Source organism: Cucurbita moschata, unplaced genomic scaffold (assembly GCF_002738365.1).
Source record: "Cucurbita moschata cultivar Rifu unplaced genomic scaffold, Cmos_1.0 Cmo_Scf00044, whole genome shotgun sequence".
In the NCBI taxonomy this organism is placed as follows: domain Eukaryota; kingdom Viridiplantae; phylum Streptophyta; class Magnoliopsida; order Cucurbitales; family Cucurbitaceae; genus Cucurbita; species Cucurbita moschata.
The window spans coordinates 1,786,463-1,804,146 of NW_019268560.1; the positions used below are offsets into that span (position 1 = coordinate 1,786,463).

The 17,684-nt window shown below is 37.4% G+C and overlaps 2 protein-coding genes across 3 annotated transcripts in view; both read right to left on the reverse strand.

Annotated features, from left to right (window-relative positions):
* LOC111434178 (cyclin-T1-5-like) overlaps window positions 1–17,150 on the reverse strand; it is a 23,045-nt gene extending 5,895 nt beyond the window's left edge. Inside the window, exons 1-3 of one of the 2 annotated variants that reach the window (XM_023071543.1) lie at window positions 16,899–17,150; window positions 16,691–16,779; window positions 4,760–5,059 (exon numbers count right to left, since the gene is read on the reverse strand). In XM_023071543.1, coding sequence (XP_022927311.1) covers window positions 4,760–4,986 — 227 coding nt within the window. In that variant the 5' untranslated portion in view covers window positions 4,987–5,059; window positions 16,691–16,779; window positions 16,899–17,150. Of the gene's footprint in view, window positions 1–4,759; window positions 5,060–16,690; window positions 16,780–16,898 lie in introns of those variants that run through there. The other variant, XM_023071544.1, reaches the window with a different exon arrangement.
* Window positions 5,045–9,615, reverse strand: LOC111434049 (the record flags this gene model as incomplete). The annotated part of the gene is made up of 3 exons (XM_023071342.1): window positions 5,045–5,059; window positions 9,283–9,345; window positions 9,544–9,615. Coding segments are annotated over 3 exons (150 nt in total), but the record flags the coding sequence as incomplete, so codon positions are not given.
* Window positions 17,151–17,684: the final 534 nt, after the last annotated feature.

A 17,684-nucleotide genomic window follows, 5' to 3' on the forward strand; every position in this document is an offset into this window, starting at 1 on the left:
AAGCCCCCCCCCCCCCCCAAAAAAAAAGGCAAGAGTTTGACACTAACTAAAAAAAAACAATCCAAAAGGACAAGACTAATGGTATAATTACAAAACAGTACAGTGACCGAAGCCATAATAAAAGTATCAAAATCACCAGCGCTCCCAAACCACTTCTTTAGATTTCACATCACCTCTAAAGAATCTAGAGTTCAATAAAGCCAAATATCCCACAAAATAGCAAAGAAACTCCCATGTCAAAACACTTTGTCCTTCTCTCTCAATAGAAGATGTAGAAGCACCTCCTCGAACAAACATGATCCATCCATAGTACAAGCCCCACTTACTCCAAAAGACCTCCACCAACGGTCCCAAAGGTAGTTCGCAAACTGGCCCTCCGACAACAAATGATTTAGATCCTTCTAATACCTCACACAAAGAATGCATCATTGCAAGAACAAGACGAAGGAAGAATGTCTTTGGGTATGATCCAAGGTATTGACTCTCCAAGTAAAGCCTACCACACAAAAATCTTAAGCCTTTTTGGAATTTTTACCTTCCATAAAGAGAAGACAAAGACCTCAAGAGTAGCTGATGAGCAAGGGAAGAAGATAAAAGGTGAAACTAGGAATTGCAAAAGAACCCACTCAAACCTCACAGCCCTCCTAATAGTGTTAATTCATGTACGTAACAGCCCCACAATTGACCTCTTAAGAGATTTTAGTCTCCCAAATCGAAGAAAATAGAGCCGGGAAAAAGACCAAGGTGAAGGGGAATAACAAACTTAAAATACAAAAAGAAAGAAAGAAAAAAGAAAAAGAAAACTCATTCAAGGGGTTGGGATATAAATACTAATAACCCAAAAATCAAGTAAAAGTGAAATCTGCAAAAGAGAAAGAAAAGAAGACACATCAAAAGTTTCCCTTCCATCGTTAGCAAGTCCCTGTTCTAGAAGGGCAGAGGACAATGGAAACTCCACTGGTTCTCTTTGTCAGTATGCATACATTTTCTAAGAGAGAATTTCAGGAGCGGTTAAATGGCATTTCATCCTCTCTGGTGTCCCCTTTCATCTTCGTCACTTTAATGCTTACAGAACACCCATTCAAAGAGACAAAGGTTTTGCTTTTGGCTTTCTTTTCATTTATTTGGCATGAGAATAATTTCATGTTCCAAGACATTGAGACAAGTTTTGATAGTTTTTTTTTTTCCTTTTATTTTGTTTCCTCGTTAGCCTTTGTCCTTCGTGTAAAAATCCTGGCTTCTTTAGAAACTATGACTTAGCTACACTTATGGCCCATTGGTAGAATTTTTTGTAATTCCTTTGGCTAGGAATTTCTCTTCTCTATTGCAATTTCATCTAAGGTCACCCAAATCAAAGTCGCATAAAGTGGAATCCCAGGAGAAAGAAAGGACGGAAACTATAGAAGTAGCTAGCCATCCTTACTAGCATCCATCTCTTTTTCTCAATTTTCTCATGCCTTAACTCAATTATTAAGTCCTTGGAGAAGTTGATTAGAGGACTTCTTTCGAAAGGTAGTAAAGAGGAAGGGGTGACTAATCTTATAAACTTGAAAACAACTTCCCTTTTTACGTTCATGGGAGGCATGGGTATTGGTAAGCTTACTATTACAAATTGGGCGCTCCTTCCTAAATGGAAGTGGCACTTTCTTGAAGAGAAGACGGGGTTTTGTGAAGAATGTTATTGCTGCAAAATATTGATGGAATGTGCAAAATTGGTGGCCCTTAATGAAAGACTCTCGTACCTTTAAGAGTCCTTGGTCCCAGATCATGAAAAGCATTAGTCCCTTTTGAAGGTTGGTGCCAAATCAATTTAGGCAAAGGAGATAAAACGGGGTTTTGGAAGGTTAAATAGTTAACGGATTCCTCTCCACTCAATGCTTTTCCCAAACTTTACAGGATTGCTGAATCCAAAGTTTCTTTGGATAAACAATGCTGGTAGGTGAGTTTAAATGACAGTAATTGAATTTCAGAACAAACATTACTGATTTGGAGGTGGAAGAATAGGCTACTCTCCCATATGCTTTCTAATGACAGACCTCAGAGAAGATGTTAAAGTGTGGACTCTAGAAAATTGAGGTGGGGGTGGCTGTTTTCTGTTAAAAAGTTGATTATCCATCAAGCAGCTTTGAACCATCAACAATCTGATATGATCTGGCAAGCTCTTTGTCCAAAAAAGGCTAAGGTTTTCCTGTCGATCTTTTCTTTTGAAAGGCTGAATACTTTTTGTAGAATCCAAAAGATCCTTCAGAACATGGCTCTTTCCCTAAAGTGGTGTGTTCTTGATAAGATAGTGAAGTTCTTTTGTCCTTTTGTGGCTGCCTATTGGGAAAACCTCCGAAGCTTGCTTAATTTTCAGTAATGCCAGCCTAGCAAAGCATCAGGTGCCGTCCATAGGCTTATTGGTGATACGACCTTCAAAGAGCGAGCCAAGATACTTTGGTTGGTGTATTGGGGTGCTTACACTTATATGCCAGCTTTAGTTTAAAAGGAACTCAAGAATGAAGGGAGGTGTTTTGGGACTTGGTTATTCTTTTTGCTTCTACTTGGTCAAATGTTTCAAATTATTTTGTAACTGTAGTTTAACTCAAATCTTTACCAGTTGGTCATCTTTTTGCAACCTTTGGTGTTGGCCTCGTAAAGCATCGGAGCAATTTTTCAGGTCAATGATGGTTCCTTTTTTTGTTGACAAGGAGTAGACACAGGTGTCATAAACAACCTCAAAGTTCATCGTTGACAAGGAGCAAGTTGTCATAGACCATCATGTATAGATGGTACAATTCTTTTTCGATTTTGTGCCTGAAAGTTGATTTAGAAGGCAGTTTGAACTTAATCCACATCTTTGACATCATGGCCTTAGAAGTGAGTGAGTGCTCATGCTACAATGCATGACTCAAGTGCGCTACCACTAGTTAGAACAAAAATTGCTTATGGATGTATTTAGGTAATAATACTAAAAGCATCGATTATTGGTTGTTGACCTTCCCTTGCCTTTTCTTTTCCTAAAGAATTTCATCTCTCTTTTACTTTTGGAAAATACCAAACTTTCGTTGAAAATAAATGAAAAAATACAAGGGGATAAAAAAAACCAAGCCCAAACAAAAGGTGTCAAACTAAAAAAAAAAAAAATGACTCCAATCAAACAAAATAAGACCTAAGAGGTATTTACAAAAAGACTTGATGATCGAAGCCTTTACAAGGGCCCAAAAAGACTATAATGTTCTTCTCTAACCAAATATTCACAACACTTCACACCCTTGCAAGCAAAAAAAACTGACCCTTCTCACCAATAGCAGGTCAAAAAGGAACTCGACTATCAAGCAAACATCTTTAGTCCAACAACCTGAAAAAATAGACTCCTCAAAGAAAAAATTCCAACTTGAACCGGCAAAAACACAACACCAAAAAAGGTGGTAAAATCCTTTGCCATGCCATTACAGAAGGATGCAACACTGTAGACCTATCAAATCAGACAAAATCCTCAAAACACGATCCAAATTCTCAATTCTTCTGTGAAAAAAACTGTCAAGTAAAGAACTTAACTTTCTTAGGAATTTTTGATCTTCCACAGCATGGAAAAGACCGACTGATTGGAAGGAGAGGGGTTCACTAAAGACTGAAAACAAATCTGCAAGAAAAACCTTCCAAAATGCTAGGAGAAATGAAAATCCCCTCTCGCAGGATGAGTAGAACCCTCAACCAAGGACAAAAGGTTGATAACATGTGTTGTTTCCCAATTGAACAACAAACGACAAAACCCAATATCATGGTTGGGATTATTCTCCAAACGAGAAAGAATATAGTCCACCAAATATTTCTCAAAGAAAATATAAAAGTCATTGATATATGAAATTTACCAAAGAGGGGTAAGAATCCAAGCCAAAGGACTTACAAAAGATTCCTCCATTGTCAAAAAATGATGAGATACTATAAGAGTTTTTTTTTAAAAAAAAAATAAAAAGTGCATTTACATCCAGATAGAGCTAACAAGATGATGTGCTTAAAAAAAGTATACAAAGATCTTTCCTTGTCATTGAAATTTCTTGGTTATCATTGCACTCAATCCATGTAGTTCACACAACGCCTGAATAAGGTGCACCCATCAAACTTTTTTCCCATCCATGAATGAGTGTCCTATCAGTGTGTAATTGAGAAGGCTAATCGGATCATAAGGGAGAATCTTAGACCAGCTAGAAATGATAACAAATGATTCGTGGAAGGCAGCACTATCATTTACCAAATGATTCCTCACAGATGAAAGATAGTGTAAATGAGGAAATAAGGGGCAGATAGGTCTATCCCCTAGCCACTTATCTTCTCAAACCATCAGAGATAGCTTTTCACTGGTCTTTAGAAGTTCTTTGAGAACCCTATTTGAAGACCACGCGAACCATGCTTGTGATGCCCCTATGCCATAAAAAATAGGGCTCACAAGGAAAATGCCATAACTGCTTAACCAACAAGGCGTCGTTCAAATCCTGCCCATTAAAAATCAACTTTTCCAAAGTTCTGCTAATCAACACAAGAATTCTAAACAAGGATACAAGCCACTCAAGACCAACTAAGAATGAGCCAACCCCCATAAAAAAAACACCTCTTCCAAGCAGCATGGCATTTCTGTATCTTACTCCAACAGAGTCCCAAAAAATGCGACTACGAGGATTGTCATCAAGAGGTAAAATAAATCCTAGCTACACGCACAACAAATTTTATGTTTACGACATATGTAATATTTAGGTACAATCAAACAGCAAAGTCTTACACTTTGAGCCTCATGCCCAGATCTTGCAAAAATGTGCAGTATGACTTCCGTAAATAAGTCTCCTTCTTCAAGTCAATACCATCCCTTCTTGATGGGGAATTTTCTTCAATTTCCTTTCTGGACATATACCAACGACCTCCTTCATCTTGATTTTCTTGAGAACTCATTGAGGACCCGCTATCAGATATTCTATGATGTGTCGACTCAAATGGCAGAAGTCCAGCCATGAGTATTATTCAACAGTCTACAACAGTAGCAAGAGACTATACAATAATTCCCTTAAACTTATGCAGCAATTTCCTGCCAACAAGATCGATAAGTAAAAATTAGATATAGCACAACAACCTATGAACTAAAGAAGTTATATACTAGTTTTCCCTTCAGTGAAGATTTGTCTCCTTAGAACTCAATTATCGTCAAAAGTTAAAATTATTGTTTGTATAAGAACCATTATTCACAATTCCAATAAGCTTGGAATGAATGTCTTCATTCATAAAATAATAATAACACACTAAAAGCGAAACAAAAAAAATGGGAAAAAAAATGTCTAGATAACCTCACAAAAACAAATAATCTCCTCTCTATGTCTGGACATCTACAGTTAGTTACTTTTTTTATAGGACATAATATCATTTCAGTATGGGATGTTAAAAAGGGAGATATCCCATATAACAACCCTAAATTTCTGCTAACCTAAAGTTGCTACCATCATCATAATATGAGTAGATTTCTGCTAACCTAAAGTTGCTACCATCATCATAATATGAGTAGAAATAATCCTTTAAAAAACATCTTCATTAAATAATGTCATAGACTTACATGTTTTCAAAGGAAGATCTTAAAACAATGCAAAGGAAATTTTAAAATAAAACAAAGTAAATATTGAAAATAAATATGTCATCTACTAACCCTATAGTATAATAATTTTAAATATTACTATCCTATGCATGTATCATGGTCTTTACTTACGATGCCATCGTCAGCTGTACATGGGTATCTTGCCTTTACTAAAAAATAGAAGTAGTACACGGCTTGATTATTTTAAGAAATACTCAGTAAGTGACCCCACTATTGGGGTCAAGGAATGCAAACACATGCAACTCATGATTAGGAACCTATCGTTAAAACCATCATAGAGGTGGTCTCCAATCCGGACAAAACTGGGTGTGTAGTACTTCCCTACACACAACCCACACGTGCGAGCGTAAGTCCCAAGCTATTTGCACCCCCTAGATCCATCATAGTCGGACGTCCAGAGGTCAGCAAACCCTCGAATATCATGCAAGGCATGATGATCATCATCATAGTGTACGTTTCCGTACTCATCGTCATAAATGGGGAAGTAACTCGATATATATGAATATACAATATGCATGAAGTCTCAATAGTTTTCATCTTAAATTGTTCTTATAACACAACCCTATACATCATTCACATATTACTTTGGGTAACATGCATGCATTGACCTTCATACGTTCATCATCATTAACATCATTTAGGGTTGTGTCTTAGAAAACTCTTCGTCATAATGCATCATGACATTTAGTACATGCACATCATCTTAATATGGAATATTATCATATTAAGTCATCTCATCATCATGCATCCTACATCATCATGTCATCATATAACATCTTCATATAAAATTATCACATTATCATATAACATCCTCATATAAAATCATCACATCATCATATAACATCACCATATAACATCATCACATCATCATATTACATAAAGTATAAATGACACATGTAAGAAGGATCATTGGGCATGTGTCATCATACATAAGGCAAGTCTTTCAACCAAGCCGATAATGGCCACTGGGGCCCTTGCCTTATGTATGACGACACGTGCCTAGTGGCCCTTGCACGTGTCATTTATGTTTTATGTTATATGATGATGTTACATGATAATATGATGTTATATGATGACGTGATGATATTATATGATGATGTTACATGATAATATGATGTTATATGATGACGTGATGATATTATATGAAGATGTTACATGATAATATGATGTTATGACGACGTGTAATGATATGATGACATGACGATGTGATGATATGATGACTTGACGATGTGATGATATGATGACTTGACGATGTGATGATGTGATGACTTGACGATGTGATGATGTGATGACTTGACGATGTGATGATGTGATGACTTGACGATGTGATGATGTGATGACTTGACGATGTGACGATGTGATGACTTGACGATGTGACGATGTGATGATATGACGACTTGACGATGTGATGATATGATGACATGACGATGTGATGATATGATGACATGACGATGTGATGATATGATGACATGACGATGTGATGATATGATGACATGACGATATGCGATATGATGACATGACGATATGCGATATGATGACATGACGATATGCGATATGATGACATGACGATATGCGATATGATGACATGACGATATGCGATATGATGACATGACGATATGCGATATGATGACATGACGATATGCGATATGATGACATGACGATATGCGATATGATGACATGACGATATGCGATATGATGACATGACGATATGCGATATGATGACATGACGATATGCGATATGATGACATGACGATATGCGATATGATGACATGACGATATGCGATATGATGACATGACGATATGCGATATGATGACATGACGATATGCGATATGATGACATGACGATATGCGATATGATGACATGACGATATGCGATATGATGACATGACGATATGCGATATGATGACATGACGATATGCGATATGATGACATGACGATATGCGATATGATGACATGACGATATGCGATATGATGACATGACGATATGCGATATGATGACATGACGATATGCGATATGATGACATGACGATATGCGATATGATGACATGACGATATGCGATATGATGACATGACGATGTGATGATATGATGACATGACGATGTGATGATATGATGACATGACGATGTGATGATATGATGACATGACGATGTGATGATATGATGACATGACGATGTGATGATATGATGACATGACGATATGCTGACATGACGACATGACGATATGCTGACATGACGACATGACGACATGACGATATGCTGACATGACGATATGCTGACATGACGATATGACGATATGCTGACATGACGATATGACGATATGACGATATGGTGACATGACGATATGCTGACATGACGATATGACGATATGGTGACATGACGATATGACGATATGACGATATGGTGACATGACGATATGACGATATGACGATATGGTGACATGAAGATATGACGATGGTGACATGACGATGTGGTGACATGAAGATATGACGATGTGGTGACATGAAGATATGACGATGGTGACATGACGATATGACGATATGCTGACATGACGATATGACGATATGCTGACATGACGATATGTTGACATGACGATATGACTATATGCTGACATGACGATATGTTGACATGACGATATGACGATATGCTGACATGACGATATGTTGACATGACGATATGACGATATGCTGACATGACGATATGACGATATGGTGACATGACGATATGACGATATGGTGACATGAAGATATGACGATGGTGACATGACGATATGACGATATGACGATATGGTGACATGACGATATGACGATATGACGATATGGTGACATGACGATATGACGATATGGTGATATGACGATATGATGACATGACGATATGACGATATGACGACATGACGATATGACGACATGACGATATGACGATATGACGACATGATGACATGACGATATGACGATATGATGACATGACGATATGACGATATGATGACATGACGACATGACGATATGACGATATGATGACATGACGATATGACGATATGACGATATGACGATATGCGATATGATGACATGACGATATGACGATATGCGATATGATGACATGACGATATGACGATATGCGATATGATGACATGACGATATGACGATATGCGATATGATGACATGACGATATGACGATATGCGATATGATGACATGACGATATGACGATATGCGATATGATGACATGACGATATGACGATATGCGATATGATGACATGACGATATGACGATATGCGATATGATGACATGACGATATGCGATATGATGACATGACGATATGACGATATGCGATATGATGACATGACGATATGACGATATGACATGACGATATGACGATATGACATGACGATATGACATGACGATATGACGATATGACATGACGATATGACGATATGACATGACGATATGACATGACGATATGACATGACGATATGACATGACGATATGACGATATGACGATATGACGACATGACGATATGACGACATGACGATATGACGACATGACGATATGACGACATGACGATATGACGACATGACGATATGACGACATGACGATATGACGATATGACGACATGACGATATGACGATATGACGACATGACGATATGACGACATGACGATATGACGACATGACGATATGACGATATGACGATATGATGACATGACGATATGAGGACATGACGATATGACGACATGACGATATGAGGACATGACGATATGACGATATGACGACGATATGATGACATGACGATATGACGACGATATGATGACATGACGATATGACGACGATATGATGACGTGACGATATGATGACATGACGATATGACGACGATATGATGACATGACGATATGACGACGATATGATGACATGACGATATGACGACGATATGATGACATGACGATATGACGACATGACGATATGATGACATGACGATATGATGACATGACGATATGATGACATGACGATATGAGGACATGACGATATGAGGACGTGACGATATGACGATATGAGGACGTGACAATATAATGATATGATGACGTGACGATACGACGATATGATGACGTGACGATATAATGATATGACGACGTGACGATATAATGATATGATGACATGACGATATAATGATATGATGACGTGACGATACGACGATATGATGACGTGACGATATAATGATATGATGACGTGACGATACGACGATATGATGACGTGACGATACGACGATATGATGACGTGACGATACGACGATATGATGACGTGACGATACGACGATATGATGACGTGACGATACGACGATATGATGACATGACGATACGACGATATGATGACATGACGATATAATGATATGATGACATGACGATATGATGACATGACGATATAATGATATGATGACATGACGATATAATGATATGATGACATGACGATATAATGATATGATGACATGACGATATAATGATATGATGACATGACGATATAATGATATGATGACATGACGATATAATGATACGATGACGAAATAATATGATGACATGACGATATAATGATATGATGACGAAATAATATGATGACATGACGATATAATGATATGATGACAAAATAATATGATGACATGACGATATAATGATATGATGATGACATAATATGATGACATGACGATATAATGATATGATGATGACGATGACGACAATGCATGATAACATGATGATGTAAGATGCATGATGATGATATGACTTAATATAATGATATTTCATATTAAGATGATGTGCATGTACGAGATGTCATGATGCATTGTGATGGAGTTTTGCCTGAGACACAACCCTAAATGATGATGATGATAATGAATGTACGAAGGCTAGCATGCATGTTACCTAGGGTAATATGTGAATGACGTATAGGGTTGTGACATAAGGATAATTTAGGATGAAAATTATAGAAACATGAATACAAATGCGTACACTATAATGATGATGATCATGCCTTGCATGATATTCAAGGATTTGCTGACCTCCGGACATTTGACTATGTTCAACTAGCCCGACTATGATGGGTCTAGGAGGGTGAACCGTCTGAAGACTCACGCTCGCACATATGGATCGTGTGTAGGGAAGTATTACACATTCAATTTTGTCCAAACTGGAAGCCACCTCTATGAAGTTTTAATGATAGGACCCTAATTATGAGTTGCATGCCCATTCCATAACCCCAATAGTGGGGTCACTGTTATCTAGTACCTAGAGATTTATTTAAATTTAAATTTACTGTTATCTAAGGTATTTAGATTATTTAGATCATCCAGTGATTTAGATTTAGTTAGCCTTTCTCCCTTATAAAAAAGGGCATGTAATTCTCTAAAAATTAAAATAAGAAAAAACAACAATCTAATTTAAACTCAAAACATGATCATCCATCCATTACATCCTCACTTCCTTTGTGGTGGCAGAAGGAGGTGTGGTTGGTCGGATGCAAAGGGAACCATTTTATGGAGAAATTGAGGGATCTAAAAGGGGTGTTAAAATCTTGAAACAACAAGGTTTTCGGAGATTTTGGGGATCAAAAGGCATGAGTTGTTGAGAAGGCCTATAGGTCTGAGATGGGCTTGAAAAAGGAGTAGGGTTAAGGCCTTAAGAAGGAGTGACTTTCAATAGGTCAAGTTTGTCAAACTAGCTATAAGGGAGATGGTGAGTTGGAGACAAAAAGCTAAGGTGAAGTGGGCTAAGGATGGGGACTAATACTGCCTACTTTCATAAAGCGGGTGGGAGACAAAATAAGAACTTCTTTGGCCCTTCGGAAAATGTTTTATGAATATCTTTGCAAGGGGATAAAGAGATTGAGGAGGAGATCCTCTCTTTTAATTCTTCCCTTTATGCCTCGTGGGTTGGTCCTAAGTCATTTTTAGAGGGGTTGGATTGGTGCTCATGGATAAAGCGGAGTTGGATGACACTCACCTTAGAAGAAATCAAAAAGTTGTGTTTCAGGTTCATTAGGAACAAAGAAAGCTCCCATAAGCTTTTTCGATGACCTTTTTCCAAGATGGTTGGGATTGCATCAAGGAAGACCTTCGAAAGGTTTTTGTGAGTTTCCTGAGAGCAGCCTCCTGGATAGTTTCTTATGAAACTTGTGTGCCTTATACCCATGAAGGATAGAGCTGTCATGGTGAAGGACACCAGACCTATTAACCTTGTAACTAGTGTTTGCAGAATTTCGTTTCTTGCAAAGGCGTTGGCCTTTCAACTTAGAAAAGATCTTCCCTCAACTTAGGCGTTGGCCTTTCATTTCTTGCAAAGGCGTTGGCCTTTCAACTTAGGCGTTGGCCTTGTAACTAGCGGTCAAGGCATTATACTTCAAAAGGCAGAAGACTTACCCTAATACAAGCCACATTATCCAACCTCCCTACCTACTATATGTCTCTATTTGAAATGCCACAAAAAGTGGCCGCGGATATAGAAAGGCTTTTCAGAAATTACTTGTGGAAAGATAGTTGAAATGCCACAAAAAGTGGCCGCGGATATAGAAAGGCTTTTCAGAAATTACTTGTGGAAAGATAGCGCACACCTTGTTCGTTGGAATATTATAAACCTCCCAACAGAAAAGGGAGGTCTCGGTCTTCTCTCGATAAGGAAGAAGAACACAGCTCTCCTCGCCAAATGGATATGGAGATATCATCACGAAGAAAATGCCTTATGGCGAAATCTTATAAAGGCTAAATATACTCCTACATCAAACAAAGATCACCTCCCTCCATCTTCTACAAAAGGGCCTTGGAAGTACATAAAGAAACATCAAAATCTCATCACTCACCAAACTCGCCATAAGGTGGGGAATGGGGGAAGCACATCATTTTGGACCAACCCATGGATTGAAAACACCACGCTAGCTTTGAAGTATCCACTTTTGTACAGGCTTTCTCACAACAAAAAAGCCACGATTAAAGAACACGCTAGCTTTGAAGTATCCACTTTTGTACAGGCTTTCTCACAACAAAAAAGCCACGATTAAAGAAAACGCTAGCTTTGAAGTATCCACTTTTGTACAGGCTTTCTCACAACAAAAAAGCCACGATTAAAGAAATGTGGAATGTTGTCAACAAATTTTGGGACTTGAAGCTTGGGAGGAATCTAAAGGATAATGAAGCAACAGAGTGGGCCGAATTAAGCCTTGACCTTGCCCCTGTGGTATTGTCAAACAAAGAAAACTCACTAACATGGCTCCCCAGCGCAGACAGGGTCTTTTCTACAAAATCCTTGATGATGGACATGGGGGAAAAAGTAGAAGCAATAAATCTCAGGCTAGCAAAGACAATATGGAAAGGACATCAACCTAAAAAGGTGAAGTTCTTCCTTTGGGAAAATAGCTCGGCTCCCCAGCGCAGACAGGGTCTTTCCTACAAAATCCTTGATGATGGACATGGGGGGAAAATGTAGAAGCAATAAATCTCACGCTAGCAAAGACAATATGGAAAGGACATCAACCTAAAAAGGTGAAGTTCTTCCTTTGGGAAAATAGCTCATAAAGCCATCAGCACAAGTGAAAATCTTCAAAAAAAAAAAGAATGCCTTACATCACTCTCTCTCCAAATTGGTGTCCACTATGCAGGAAAGCAAACGAATCACAAAGTCACTTGTTTATGGAATGCACATACACTCAAAATTTCTGGACAACGATTCTTAATATATTCGGATGGCATCTCACATTTCCTAGGGAAGTAAAGGATTTTTTGGATATGGCCTTAACATACCACCCTTTCAAGAACGCAAAAACCCTATTATGGAAAAACCTCATCATGGCTTTCTTTTGAAATCTGTGAAAAGAAAGAAATCAGAGAATATTTGTAGAAACGACACAGACCTACACAAAACTTTTCGACAATGTTGTTTACCAAGCTATATCTTGGTGTAAACTGTCTAATATTTTTACTTCCTATAGTTATACCTCCCTCGTAGAAAATTGGGAAGGTCTTTTGTAAACATCATGGATTATACATCCCTCTTGTAAATTTCACTCATCAATGAAATTGTCTCTTATAATAAAAAAATAAAAAAAAAAAGATCTTCCCTCAATGATTGCGAAGACGTAGTAGGTTTTTGGCAGGTAAACAAATCACAACTAGTCTTTTTTAAAGCTCAAGGCACAATAAAGCCTAATAGCTTAATTGGGCTTAAGCCCAAGGCTCAATAAAAAAGTGCGAGCTTTTATTTTTTGTGAGGCACACTATATATAAAAAAGTACATAAAGAAGAGAAAGCACAGTTAAAGTTGGAGTATTAACAGAAAGGCAAAAAAAAAAAAAAAAAAAAACTAAACATACAGATTTTTGCATTTAAGGTTGGTAATTTTATTTATTTTTTAATTAATAAAGAAGAAGAGGCCCAGTTTTTTAATAACGAAGAAGCAAACTATCCTCGACCAAGCTCTTATTGCCAATTAATCATTAAAGGGTTATAGAATCCACTATAATGAATGGATCATTTTTAAATTTGACTTTGGAAAAGCATATGACCAAGAGCACTGGAATTTCTTCAAATGAATTCTTGTAAAGAATGGGATTGGGTTTAAATGGAGATCATGGGGGGGGGGGTTGGGTCCTAGGGGTAGGATTTGCTTGTCAAGAGGCCTTAGGCAAGGGCCCACTCTCTCCTTCCCTTTTCTAATTGGTTGTGAATGCTTTAGGTAGAATGGTTACGGGATGCGTTGAGTAGAATATCATTGAAGGGTTCATTATTGAGAGGGATAATTTGTCTCTTTCTCATCTTCAGTTACAATATGATTTTTTTTTTTTTTTTTTTTCTGTTTTGTTAATCAGGACTTCTTCATCAAGGAGCTTAAGATTAATAAATGCAAGTGCCAACTATTGGTTCATAATTAAGATACTATTAGGCTGAATAGATGGGTTGCTTTGGAATGGTGAGGTTGGTTTTTTTCCTTCATCTTACATAAAGACTCCCTTTGGGTCTACTCTAGAAACCATTCATTTTGGTACTCAATAGTGAGCAATATTTGTAGGAGGCTAACGGCGTGGAAGAAGAGTTTCCTTTGAGAGGAGGCAGACTTACTCTCATTCAGTCAATGTCGAGGGGTTGGTGTCCAACATTTTTTTTTTTAAACAAGAAACGAAACTTTTCATTGAATCAAAAGATATAAACTCTACCAGAGAGTAGACAAAAAGCAGACTAACAAAACACGACAAAACAAGTACAAAAGAACCATAAATGCAACCCAATTCAATTAATATCCAAGAAAATCCAGCAAAGTACTTGGATAGAGAGCACAATGAAAGGCTATAAAATTTTCAAAATCAAAACAGTCAACTACGGAAGAAATTTGTTTCAATTTTGGGTATCCCAAGCTATGACTTCCCCTTTCAAGGATTCTTGTGTCTATGAGTAAATCCTTGGAGATGTTCATGAAGGAGTTCCTTTAGGAAGATATTGAGGAAAGGGGAGGGAGCAGGTCACATGTAATCAAGCGAGGGATTGGACACGGGGAATTTAGGGGCCCATTATAGGGCTGACTAAATGGCTTTAGCATATTGTGAGATCCACATGGGAATAAAATATTCCTTATAAGGGTGTGAAAACCTCTCCCTAATAGATGTATTTTAAAACCTAGAAGGGAAGCCCGAAAGGGAAAGCCGAAAGAGGACAATATTAGTTAGCGGTAGGCTTGGGTTGTTACAAATGGTATCACCAGACACCGAACGGTGTGCTAGCAAGGACGTTGAGCCTCCAAGAAGGGTGGATTGTGAGATCCCATATCGGTTGGAGAGGGGAACAAAGCATTCATTATAAGGATGTGGAAACCTCTCCCTAATAGACGTATTTTAGAATCTTGAGGGGAAAAGCCCAGAGAGGATGATATCTGCTAGTGGTGGGCTTGGGTTGTTACACATATCCTTCTCGAGTCTAACTCCTTATGGAAAATAGTAATTCCAAGCAAATAAGGGTCGCTCTCTTTCAAATAGATTGGAAGGGCTAAAAGCACTTCCAAGAACCTTTTGAAAGGTATAACTGAGGATATTTAGTTGTTTTCTCAGTTTGTCCAATGTTCAAGGGGTGATTAGAGAGAGAATATTTTTTAGAGTGGTTTGGGAATAGATCTCTCTCTGCTCTTTTTTCCTTTGTTTGTATCATTTGTCCTCAATGAGGAACCACATGGTGATGCAAGTGTTGTCTAATTCTTTGTTCATTTTAGGACTCCCGTGTTCCTTGTTCAATAGAGCATGTCAAATGTGATTGCCTTCCTCTCGTTGATTGGGGAGTTTTGTTGTAGTCCATGGAGAAGGGATGTCCGTATTTGAGAGGTCTTGGAGTGACGTTTTATTTGGCTCACTATGTCTCTATGACCTTCGTCGGCTAAATTGCTTTGTAACTACCCATTAAGCCTTATTTTTCTTGATTGAAGGCCCTTCTATGGGTTGTCTCTTTTTTTTGTGGTCTCCTTTTTTTTGTTTATATACCCTTCCATTCTCTCTTTTTTTTTTTTTTTTTCCTCAATGAAATCCGATTATTCATCAAACACACCAAACAAACAGAACACATTCTCATAAAGCAAATGTAAACTCAAAAAAAAAAAAAAAAAAACTAACAATAGGTAGAAAACCATATGCTAGAAAGACTCCACTCACCACACGTTAGAAGCCTAGAATACTAACCAATTTCCTGTAACTCAGGTTTGTTTATGAAACTGAATGCCAAGGAGAATCGTGTTCAATTGCACTACTGCAAAGGCACTTCAACAAAATTTCTTTAAAAAGGCATGCACCATGCAAGTGAATATGTTTCTTCCGCTCCCTAGCAAAATTCATTATCCTCTAATGCACAAATTCACAAGTTTTCGACCTCTTTGGTAAGCTTACCCATTTACAAATTCATTTCTACCCTATTCGGCAATAAGCCATTCCAACGCTCTATACCCTTTCCGCATATGTTCAAGAATTCCTTACCAACTAAGCAGAAAAGCCAACTTCGTGCCCATGTGGGTATAAGGAAACCGGGGAAATTTTTTGGAGAAAAGCAAGGAACATGAAAGCATAAGTTTCCGATCTTTACCTGTGCATTTTTCACCCCTGCCACGAAGCTCATTAGCCCCTTGATTTCCTTCATCCCAAGATAAGCTTTCAGAATCCGCGAATCCTACCCTGCCAAATAGTAGAGCAATTCCATTAGCGAGAACGAGGGGAGGCAGACAGAAACTCAAAAACCGACATGAGAGGGCGACGAGAAGTTCAAAAAACTAGGGGATTACAGAAAAACTTACACATACAATACCGTGAGTGTGAGAGCAAGTTACTAATGGAGAGCTTGAATCGGCGAGAGAAAGAGAGAGAGATTGAGAGGAAGAACACGGAGGAGCATGAATTTGAGGGGTGGTGGAGTATCGCTGTTGTTGTGCCCTAGGGAGGGGGTTCGACGGAAGCTGGCACGCGACCGTGCAAACTGATTTATGAGAGATTTGGGCAAACGCAAACACTGAGAGACTGTTGAGAAAAATGTGAAACGTGCTCAAATGTGACTTCCAGATTCCAACTCAACATATATATATATACATATATACATATATACATATATACATATATACATATATACATATATATTAATTTTTTCTTTCATTTTTCAAAATTAAAAATTTGATTCTCCAATTTAGTATTTTTTTTTAATAGATGAACTAAAATAAAATTTTAAAAAATTAGACCTTTTTGTATAATTTATCAATTAATTTTAGAAATTTATTAGACGTAAAATATATCAAATAAATATAAAATTTAAAGTATAATTTAACATTATTATTTTTTATAGAATCATTTAATTGTATTTGTTTAGTAAATTATATTCTTTCTCGTCCTTTATTGGGTTAAGTCAAAGATATTCTTTTAAAAGTTTAAATTAAATTATAAAAATAAAATCATTAATTTTAGATACCCATGTATTTGATATTGTAATTAGCTAAAATAATAATTAAAAAAAATACGAAATATATTAATAAAATACCATAAATCTAAATTAATTATGTAACCATCCAAGAATAAATTGAAGCATTCTACTT